We start from the raw sequence: 12,044 nt of genomic DNA on the forward strand, positions 1-12,044 counted from the left end.
CGCTTTCTGAATTCTAATTCCTTGTCATGTTCCAGATCTCACGTCAATATAGTTCTTCCCTCCTTACGCCAGCCTGCGTGAGCTAAAATGCGTGCCTTTTGGCCTCCTCTCGTAACACGGTGTTGACTCTTCAGCCAACACAACATCTTTATTGTCACATGACATGTTATATACAGTCGTTTGATTGAAATATTGGTCACTCATCAATGAATAATTCTGTGCCTACCTAAGGATACCTAAAACAAGATACATTAAAATAACGCATATGGAAGTATTTTTCATGTTTGTTTCTGTAGTTTATAAATATGGACATTCCTCAAGGACCACATATTTCCATAAATGTAATATATGTGTTTACATCTACATATTTAGATACATAGTTCTCATGGTAGTTTACAAGTATCGACACATTTAAAAAGAACATATACCTCCAGTAAAAGGGAACATAAGCATACACATAGAACGTAATGTAGAAAAAACAGGAAAACAAAACAGATATATTATCTCCTACTTGTCTCTGTTTATAAAATCATCCACACTGTAGTAGCAGTTGGCTTTTTAAATATTTTCAATGTTTGCACAGGTAGATTCTAGCTTACAGTCCTTCATCTTTGAATGGATTTTATTTGCTAAGCTTCAAAGCCATGTAATATGCAGTATTTTCAGATAATGGTAGTCTATGGCAATGTAACATGTAATCTTGTTTGTGTTTTGTTGGATAAGTATGTGTAAATGAATTTCCCTCAAAAAGATGTGGGTTTCTTAACTCAGAGAAGTGTTTCATATATAAACATGGAAGGAATGGTCAGAAAGTCAAGGCTTGCAAATAAAGGTTTGTTCCAGTCATAGCTCTGATAATTTTTTTTCTGTAGCTTGAACACTCTTAGGTGGCTTCCTTTTCAACTCCCCAAAAAATTATGCCATACCTTACAACTGATATAAAATATGTATGATACACAATTTTCCTAACAGCTAAGTCAGTTACTTTATTCAGAACCCTCATTGCATAAACAAAACTATTTAACTGCTTCAGTAAGCAATCCACATGATCAGTCTGTTTTGTTTTCTGTGCTAATTCTTCAGTGTTTTTACAGCAGACTACTGCTGTTGAGTCATCTGCATACAGAATCGTATCTGAAGTTACCTTACCTGGTGTGTCATTTATATAGTAATGGGCCTTGTATGGACCCCTGGGGTACACCTGCATGTATTTCCTTCCAACTAGAGCAAGCTTTCTTGCCCTTATGTTGTATAACTACCCTCTGTTTCCTATTTTTGAGATATGACTTGAACTAATTTAAAGATTTTTCATGGACACCATAAGAAGCTAATTTGAGGGGCAGCTGTGTATGGTTCACCATAGCAAATGCCTTACTGAGGTCACATAAGATACCTGATATGCCAACCGTGGTAATCTGTACCACATACTCTGTCTCTTTTTGTACATCTTCCATGTTTAAACTGCAGTTTGCTTGAATGAACATGTATTCAGAACTGAATTGACTTTAAAACTGGACAAACACACAATAGTAGTATTAACTTCTGCAGCAGACAGTTAGTCTACATAGGGGCCAGTGGCGTAGTTGTGTGTTTCCCGCTGTAGTGTTATCGATGTTCACTGTGATGTATGATGGGTGTGAAAGGATATGTGTCAGCTGTCAGTTCTATGTAGCTAATGAGAGAGCAGTGAGCAGATTATGTGTTTGGAAGTGAGAGACACCGCAAAATTGTCACACCTGTACAAAAGCAAAATCCTACACGTATTTGGATGAAAACAGCCATATTCTGAGGTCATCACATCAGAACAACTCACAGTTAATTCAATTAAAATGGCATAAATTTAGAACAGGTATAATGTTAACTCTTTAGGCAAATACTTTGCCAATAAAACAGTTTGTAATTTTGATTGGTCAAGAATATGTTAAAAATTAATTTTTCTTAAGAAGCCAGTCAAATAAAAGGGGGCTCGTCTTAAAATTGGGGTCATCTTACCCTTGCATATGTACAGTATGGTGTGCTGTTTGTTACTGAAAACATGTACTGAGCCAGCAGGGGTTAGGTCTCTCAGCTGTCAGGGTTACTCACAAATTTGGTGGCTTCAAATCAACCAGCCAAAGATCTGGCAGTTCTAATGTAAATATTATGAAGTAAAGGAAGCCTCTCACTGCACTAGATAGCAGAAGTGTAGAGTTTTTCAGAAGAAACCCTTTGGCAAGTTAGAGGACACACACACACACACACACACACACACACACACACACACACACACACACACACACACACACAGAGAGAGAGAGAGAGAGAGAGAGAGAGAGAGAGAGAGAGAGAGAGACACAGAGAGAGAGAGAGAGAGAGAGAGTGTGTAACAATTTTTGTTTTTCATATTCATGTTTCCAAAAAACGCTTAAAGAAAGATTTTCACAATTCCTGTTGCAGGTTCCTAAGGGTTGTGCAGGTGACTTGGCAGAACAAATCTGATGAGGAACCCATGTCTGCAAATTTACCATTTGGATGTAAAATAAGTTTGAAGGTTGGATCACTCTCATATCTTCCACTTCACTGTGTGCAGACACGCACACAGTGGAGGTAATGAGCTCCGACTCGCGTGCTGTAGGAGCACACGATACAGTCAGTGTTTAGAATATTCGTCTTAGTGTTCCATTCTACGTGGTGAAGGACATTCTCTTCAAAGTAGAGAGTTTGGCCAGTCTGTGAAACACCGCAGATCGCTGTAGTTGTGAACGTACTGACCAGTGAACATACTTGCAGCCATTGTTGGAGTCAGAGGAAAATAGTACGTGATGTCATAATTACAACAGCGTGTGAGAACGGCACATTCTTCTCAATAGGTGCGCGCACTGGGAAGTGGTGGATTCAAAAGTGTTCTAATCTTCAAACTTATTTTACATCTCAAGAGGTGTGGGTTCATTATTAAAAACTTGTATACTAAGTCCCCTCTCCAAGTCCTAGAAGACAGCAATAGGAATTGTAAAACACTTTGTTGCCAATAAAAAACAGAAAGCGTACAGAAAGCAGAATCTGGACTGAGGATCAAAGTAAACAAATAATATGAACACAGGTCTCGTACCAGTCGGCCACAGTCAGTGAGGCCTTTATCTCGAGGCACATCTGTGGTAACGGGTGAAACTTTGGCGTGACACATACCACAACTGTACACATTTTAAGAAACTTTTATTTTCACAGACTCAGTTGTATGACATAAATGACTGAGTTGTTCGGTCATATGAAAGACAGAGAACAACAACCAGACTGATCGATTCAGACCACAGAAGAGGACACAGAATTGACAAATATTTTCTGAATAACTTTAGGTCATAACTGCACCGTTGTGGAGCTACAGCTGATCGGTGACGAGAGCACAGAAAAGTGTGTGCTCTGAGCACAGTTACTACTTAAATTAGCTGCAGATGATAGTATCAGCTGGTCTGTCAAACTTGGTAAAACTTTAAATACATATCCACGGCTAGTTACCTGACACACGAATTTTCTGTTATGTTTACTGTTTAATGGTAGACTGTTAAATCCAATTATGCTAATAGTACTGTAATGTCAATAATAAGATACTAATTGGTACTGGAGAAACAGGACTGCATGTAGATAGTTGACATGAGGTACTGTAAGATCCAGTGTTGTTAATACTGAAATGTATAGGCTACATGTTTGTTTTTTTGTCATGTAGAGATAACCCGAATTAACTTTTATTCTAACAACTTCAGTAGCACCGATTCTGACAAAATTACACAACTAGACACATCCTCGCAGCTGACCAGCTGCTGTTCTACAGCGGGAGCTTCCCGACGGTGCATTTCTGACCCGTGGTTCTCTATTGCTCAAATCGAGGTTGCCAATGTTGCTCTACTCTCGTGTTATGGCCAGTTTTATTTTCCCATACTATATAATGATCACCTCGATATCCGCGTGTCCCCACTGTCCGTGATCAGTCGAACATATATGAAACAAATTTAAATTAGAATTTTGATACCTGGAAAATTAATATAGTTACAATTTCCCTATTTTTTAGTGTTCTAAAATTGTACTTGGTGCAAATCAGATAGCGCCTCGGTTCATTTGACGTGGATGTTTCCAAAAAATGTAGTGTTGTGACCCTATCCTTTCGTGAGAGTTACTTTGCTGTGGCAACTGATCAGCATCCTGAAGTTATCAAAATTGGTGAGCAGGGTGTGTTCTGTCATTGTAAGCAGAATGTGTCAGGTTGCTGTTTCTTATTTTTTCCCCCCATTATAAAGACAAAATAATGTGACACAACATAAACTATGTACTCGATTGTATTTTCAAGGAATGGAGGACTGCCACAACTGAAAGTGCTGGATCTACCACACGGATACGGTGTGGAAGATAACACAGTAATTGCCATCAGCCACGGATGTCCCGGTTTGCGGCAGCTCTCCGTCACTCACGCTACGAAGCTGTCGCCTGCTGCCTTCTCGGAGATTGACCGTCTAGAACATCTTGAAATGTAAGTGATGTTGCTGGCTTTGCAGTGTAGTGCAGACAGAGTATTTTGCTGAATAATGAAAACGTAACTGGTGAAGTAGTACAGAATCGTGTGAGTTACTCATAAATGTTGTGACTGAAATTGTGTTGAAAAAGAATTGTAAGTCAAGACATTAAATAAAATATGCAGCTGGCCATTAAAACTGCAATATGACTGAGGTAGAGTGCAACAATTGTCAAACACGCATGAAGTTTACTACTGTTTTTACCCAAGTATAAGACGATCCGAAAGGCTTCTTTAGAAACATTTATTTTAACATACCCTGACTAATCAGAGTAACAAACTGTTTTATTGACATTATGTATCCAGTTTTGACTGTCTACATTTTGATAATACAAGGAGAATTAACCCCTTAATATATATATATATATTTTTTCAAATTATGTTCCAAAAATGATATTTTTTATTAATGAAAAACATTATATACTGAAAGACATTACATACTGAAATATAAAGATGGGTTTTAGAGCTCAAAATTATAAGTTACAAAATTTTGAAAATCACCAATAGTAAAATCCTGAGCATACTGGTGCACTAGACTTCGGTTGAAATATCTGAAACTTGGAGTCATTTTTAGGTTTCTGTGCAGCTGTCAATTCTAAGTGTGGATTTCACAACTGTTTCCTGTGAACAGAAATCTCGTAGAAGCTGGCCAGAGCACAGTGGACGTATTTATCTCGTACCACCGGCAAGTACTTGTCGCTCGACTGGCAAACTGTCGTCACTTTCGGTCTCGAATGAAATAACGCCACATTCTTCTTCACTTTCTAAGGTGCAGTAAATGAAGCAGGGAAAAATGAATACAAACGTCTCAAAAATGAGATTGACAGGAAGTGCAAAATGGCTAAGCAGGGATGGCTAGAGGACAAATGTAAGGATGTAGAGGCTTATCTCAAGAGGAGTAAGATAGATACTGATTACAGGAAAATTAAAGATCTTTGGAGAAAAGAGAACCACTTGTATGAATATCAAGAGCTCAGATGGAAACCCAGTTCTAAGCAAAGAAGGGAAATCAGAAAGGTGGAAGGAGTATATAGAGGGTTTATACAGGGGCGATGTTCTTGAGGACAATATTATAGAAATAGAAGAGAATGTAGATGAAGATGAAATGGGAGATATGATACTGCATGAAGAGTTTGACAGAGCACTGAAAGACCTGAGTCGAAACAAGGCCCTGGGAGTAGACAACATTCCATTAGAACTACCGACAGCCTTGGGAGAGCCAGTCCTGACAAAACTCTACCATCTGGTGAGCAAGATGTATGAGACAGGCGAAATACCCTCAGACTTGAAGAAGAATATAATAATTCCAATCCCAAAGAAAGCAGGTGTTGACAGATGTGAAAATTACTGAACTATCACGTTAATAAGTCATGGCTGCAAAATACTAACGTGAATTCTTTACAGACGAATGGAAAAACTGGTAGAAGCGGACCTTGGGGAAGATCAGTTTGGATTCCGTAGAAATGTTGGAACACATGACGCAATACTGACCCTACGACTTATCTTAGAAGAAATATTAAGGTAAGGCAAACCTACGTTTCTAGCATTTGTAGACTTAGAGAAAGCTTTTGACAATGTTGACTGGAATACTGTCTTTCAAATTCAGCAGGTGGCAGGGGTAAAATACAGGGAGCGAAAGGCTAATTACAATTTGTACAGAAAGCTGATGGCTGTTATAAGAGTCGAGGGGTATGAAAGGGAAGCAGTGGTTGGGAAGGGAGTGAGACAGGGTTGTAGCCTCCTCCGATGTTATTCAATCTGTATATTGAGCAAGCAGTAAAGGAAACAAAAGAAAAGTTCGGAGTAGGTATTAAAATCCATGGAGAAGAAATAAAAACTTTGAGGTTCACCGATGGCATTGTAATTCTGTCAGAGACAGCAAAGGACTTGGAGGAGCAGTTGAATGGAATGGACAATGTCTTGAAAGGAGGATCTAAGATGAACATCAACAAAAGCAAAATGAGGCTAATGGAATGTAGTCGAATTAAGTCGGGTGATGCTGAGGGAATTAGATTAGGAAATGAGACACTTAAAGTAGTAAAGGAGTTTTGCTGTTTGGGGAGCAAAATAACTGAAGATGGTCGAAGTAGAGAGGATGTAAAATGTAGACTGGCAATGGCATGGAAAGTGTTTCTGAAGAAGAGAAATTTGTTAACGTCGAGTATTGATTTAAGTGTTAGCCATGTATGGAAGTGAAACATGGACGATAAATAGTTTAGATAAGAAGAGAATAGAAGCTTTTGAAATGTGGTGCTACAGAAGAATGCTGAAGATTAGATGGGTAGATCACATAACCAATGAGGTGGTACTGAATAGGATTGGGGAGAAGAGGAGTTTGTGGCACAACTTGACTAGAAGAAGGGACCGGTTGGTAGGACATGTTCTGAGGCATCAAGGGGTCACAAATTTAGCATTGGAGGGCAGCGTGGAGGGTAAAAATCGTAGAGGGAGACCAAGAGATGAATACACCAAGCAGATTCAGAAGGATGTAGGCTGCAGTAGGTACTGGGAGATGAAGAAGCTTGCACAGGATAGAGTAGCATGGAGAGCTGCATCAAACCAGTCTCAGGGCTGAAGACCACAACAACAACAACAACAACAACAACAACAACGTGCTTAAATTCAATGTCAGACTTAGGATCACTGTAGTAAACCTAAACAACAATACAGGAGAAAGGCTGGAATGCACGTGTTTAATTGTCGAGCATCTAAAGCTGCACACAGTAAAGATGGTACCGAGTGGCAACCACCACGACAGCCAGGTGCAAACGCAGTACCAGATGCTCTATAGTGGCTGAACACTTAACTATCAGTGCTGAAACAGGTATAAATGGAGTTCTACTTTTTCACAGGTCTATTTATAAGCTGCCCAAGTACACTATGGATTTTTAGTATCTGTCAGAATAATAAAACCGAGGTAACTCAGGGTTTTATGATAAGGAGTTAAAATAAAGGAAAAGATATGGTTTTCATTAATATTTGGACTGTTTTCTTTTCTACCTATTTTGATTCTAACCCAGTTTTTTTGTGGTACCACTGTTTTTAATCATTATCCTGACAGTACAGCTGTGAAATTTATATCTTTGCTGTCACAATTATTTGCCTGTTTATTCAGAATACATTGCAATTTCAAAGGTTTTGGTGGGACCTGAGAAGGCATCTGTCATCCCTCCCTCCACCCTTTCCCTGCCCTTCCAAATTCTTCAGAATTGACCTGCATGTGACCTCAGAGTCAAAGCTTCATCTCTAAATGTATTATGACCTCTATATGCTCTACAAAACAATGTGAAAATGTTGACTGTGAATACGAGATGAAATGATCCTGCAGTTTAGGAATAATGAGTTTGGGAAAAGCCTCATCTTATAATCGGGTAAATGCGGTAAACATTTGTATATGCAAAGAATCGGCATTTCAGTGCAATCGTGCAAAATTCTTAGCGAAACCTCTACCTACATTCTTTATGTAAGGAAATATTACAATGGTGGTTTCTCTGCACTGGAGCATAAAAGCCTTTACAGTTCCCAGGACTGATAAATTTTATAGCTCAATGGAAAAGTATATTGTCTCTTAACATGGAAAAAATGTACTTTCACCCAAGGGATAGTGTATTTTCTCTAGGCAAAAAGTGTGTTTTTGTTAAAGAAATAAAGAAAATTTTTTCTTCTCAATGCATAACCCTGAAGTTTCTCATTGTGAGATAGTGGCTAATGTAGCATTTTGCTCTTTTCCATTGTGTTAACAATGGCTTGCTGATTATAAAGCCTGATGTTCAGGCTATCTCAAGGAGTAGGGTATCGTCATCAATGTTGCAAATCTTTGCTTCAGATCTTGTGTAAGGTGTTGTTTTTGTTAATTTTTCCTTTATGACAATCATGCCACTTTGTAGGTGTATTTGTCATCACCCTCACCTTAGACTTAAGTTTAATTTTGGAACAATTTTACTTGAAGATGTACAATAATTTTGATTTACATGAAAAATGCTCTGTCTCAAAGGTGACAGCTAGGAGTAAAATTCATCATATTTATTTCTGCCAACTTGTTCCCATGTAAACGATAGTGCACTTGTGGTTTGTTCCAGACTAGATGTGACAGGTTGTAGCAGACTCGGCGGAGGCCTATTCCCCTGCCTCGTTGGGCTACCGCGACTTCACACGTTGCGAATGGGTACCATGTATTTCGGTACCACGTATTTTACAGAGTTGCAGCCAGGTGTGAGCAGCATCCTCAAATTGTCAGGTTTGCGCTGTCTGACATTCGATTATTCGGATGTTACTGGAGTGCCTTTTGATAAGTTTCCGGAGAATCTCATCAGTCTCAGGTAAGGAAAGATCTGTGTCTACATAATTACTTTGCAGGTTCAAGCTTTGGAAACTGCAGGTTGGAATAAGAATAATATAAGGAAAAGGATAGATTCTTACTCACAACAAAGGTGACCTGTCGAGAAGCAGAAATGCACGACAGAAAGACTGTTACACAGTATAGCTTTCGACGAGAGAGAGAGAGAGAGAGAGAGAGAGAGAGAAGCACACCTCATGCACACATGTCCACTCCCACCAGCAGGTCTGACTGGGACGCAACTGTCACATTAATAGCAATCTGAACCATGGACCTTGCCGTTGGTGGGGAGGCTTGCATGTCTCAGCGATACAGATAGCCGTACCATAGGTGCAACCACAACAGAGGGGTATCTGTTGAGAGGCCAGACAAGTCTGTGGTTCCTGAAGAGGGGCAGCAGCCTTTTCAGTAGTTGCAGGGGCCACAGTCTGGATGATTGACTGATCTGGCCTTGTAACACTAACCAAAACGGCCTTGCTGTGCTGGTACTGCGAACGGCTGAAAGCAAGAGCAAACTACAGCCGTAATTTTTCCCGAGGGCATGCAGCTTTACTGTATGGTTAAATGATGATGGCGTCCTCTTGGGTAAAATATTCCGGAGGTAAAATAGTCCCCCATTCGGATCTCCGGGCAGGGACTACTCAGGAGGACGTCGTTATCAGGAGAAATAAAACTGGCGTTCTACGGATCGGAGCGTGGAATGTCAGATCCCTTAATCGGGCAGGTAGGTTAGAAAATTTAAAAAGGGAAATGGATAGGTTAAAGTTAGATATAGTGGGAATTAGTGAAGTTCGGTGGCAAGAGGGACATGAGTTTAGATCAAGTGAATACAGGGTTATAAATACAAAATCAAATAGGGGTAACGCAGGAGTAGGTTTAATAATGAATAAAAAAATAGGAGTGCAGGTAAGCTACTACAAACAGCATAGTGAACGCATTATTGTGGCCAAGATAGACACAAAGCCCATGCCTACTACAGTAGTACAAGTTTATATGCCAACTAGCTCTGCAGATGATGAAGAAATTGATTAAATGTATGATGAGATAAAAGAAATTATTCAGGTAGTGAAGGGAGACGAAAATTTAATAGTCATGGGTGATTGGAATTCGAGAGTAGGAAAAGGGAGAGGAGGAAACATAGTAGGTGAATATGGATTGGGGGTAAGGAATGAAAGAGAAAGCCGTCTGGTAGAATTTTGCACAGAGCATAACTTAATCAAAATTAACACTTGGTTCAAGAATCATGAAAGAAGGTTGTATACATGGAAGAATCCTGGAGATACTAGAAGGTATTGGATAGATTATATAATGGTAAGACAGATTTAGGAACCAGGTTTTAAATTACAAGACATTTCCAGGGCCAGATGTGGACTCTGACCACAATCTGTTGGTTATGAACTATAGATTAAAACTGAAGAAAGTGCAGAAAGGTGGTAATTTAAGGAAATGGGACCTGGATAAACTGACTAAACCAGAGGTTGTACAGAGTTTCAGGGAGAGCGTAAGGGAACAATTGACAGGAATTGGGGAAAGAAATACAGTAGAAGAAGAATGGGTAGCTCTGAGGGATGAAGTAGTGAAGGCCGCAGAGTACCAAGTAGGTAAAAAGACAACGGCTAGTAGAAATCCTTGGGTAACAGAAGAAATATTGAATTTAATTGATGAAAGGAGAAAATATAAAACTGCAGTAAATGAAGCAGGCAAAAAGGAATACAAACGTCTCAAAAATGAGATCGACAGGAAGTGCAAAATGGCTAAGCAGGGATGGCTACAGGACAAATGTAAGGATGTAGAGGCTTATCTTGCTAGGGGTAAGATAGATACTGCCTACAGGAAAATTAAAGAGACCTTTGGAGAAAAGAGAACCACTTGTATGAATATCAAGAGCTCAGACAGAAACCCAGTTCTAAGGAAAGAAGGGAAAGCAGAAAGGTGGAAGGAGTATATAGAGGGTCTATACAAGAGTGATGTACTTGAGGACAATATTATGGAAATAGAAGAGGATGTAGATGAAGATGAAATGGGAGATACGATACTGCGTGAAGAGTTTGACAGAGCACTGAAAGACCCGAGTCGAAACAGGGCCCCAGGAGTAGACAGCATTCCATTAGAACTACTGATGGCCTTGGCAGAGCCAGTTCTGACAAAACTCTACCATCTGGTGAGCAATGCGTATGAGACAGGCGTAAGTAATACCCTTAGGTTTCAAGAAGAATATAATAATTACAATCCCAAAGAAAGCAGGTGTTGGCAGATGTGAAAATTACCGATCTATCCTGTGAATTTTAACTTATTTTATGCTTAATCAAGAATATTTTGAACAGACTGACGGTGTCGCCATGGGTAGCCCCCTGTCTCCTTTGGTGGCCAACCTTTTTATGAAGGATTTTGAAGAGAGAGCGCTTGAATCAGCTGCCCTGAAGCCAACTGTTTTTTGGCGGTATGTGGATGACACTTTCATAGTGTGGCCTCATGGAGAAGATAAATTAATGGAGTTTCTACATCACCTCAACTCCATTCATAGCAACATCCTGTTCACCATGGAAATAGAGAAAGATGGTTGTTTGCCTTTCTCTGATGTCCTGGTCGAAGGAAGAATGATGGTTCTCTAGGGCATTCAGTTTACCGGAAACCCACTTGTACTGATTTGTACCTGCAAGCATCGAGTTGCCATCACCCATCACAGACCATGAATTTGCTTAAAACACTTGTTCATAGAGCTCATACTGTCTCAGATCTAGATAGCTTACCTCAAGAATTCGCCCATCTAAAGACAGTACTCAGCGAAAATGGGTATTCCATCCGGCAGATTAACAGGGCACTAACAATTAAAACTAAGAAGCAGGAAGAGAATAAAGAGGAGAACATGCCAGAACCATCTTTAGCTTTTCTTCCTTTTGTTGGTAACACTTCGTTTAAAATAGCAAGAATCCTCTGCTGAACATGGTATTTCTACTGGACATTCAATGGAGTATGAGAAAACAATGATTTTGTCTACAGCAACGTCTTTCTGGGACTCCATTATTGAAGAATCCGTAGAAATACGACTGGCGGAAAATCTGTTAAACTGTGACAGCGGCTACCAGCTGGACAGTGCATGGAATCCTGTCATCTCCACGATTTGCTCAAATCGAAGATGACTGAGTGCATCGACGGCCGTGGCAAACA

At 39.7% G+C, this 12,044-nt stretch overlaps 1 protein-coding gene across 8 annotated transcripts in view; it reads left to right on the forward strand.

The window, feature by feature from the left end:
- Positions 1 to 12,044, forward strand: part of LOC124605658 — a 134,838-nt gene that overhangs the window by 99,399 nt on the left and 23,395 nt on the right. For all 8 annotated transcript variants that reach the window (XM_047137487.1, XM_047137486.1, XM_047137493.1 and 5 more), the window contains 2 exons: positions 4,319 to 4,498; positions 8,620 to 8,859. In XM_047137487.1, the coding sequence (XP_046993443.1) occupies positions 4,319 to 4,498; positions 8,620 to 8,859 (420 nt within the window). The remainder of the gene's footprint in view (positions 1 to 4,318; positions 4,499 to 8,619; positions 8,860 to 12,044) is intronic.

The sequence above is a fragment of the Schistocerca americana genome, chromosome 3 (genome assembly GCF_021461395.2).
Source record: "Schistocerca americana isolate TAMUIC-IGC-003095 chromosome 3, iqSchAmer2.1, whole genome shotgun sequence".
NCBI classification, from domain to species: Eukaryota; Metazoa; Arthropoda; class Insecta; order Orthoptera; family Acrididae; genus Schistocerca; species Schistocerca americana.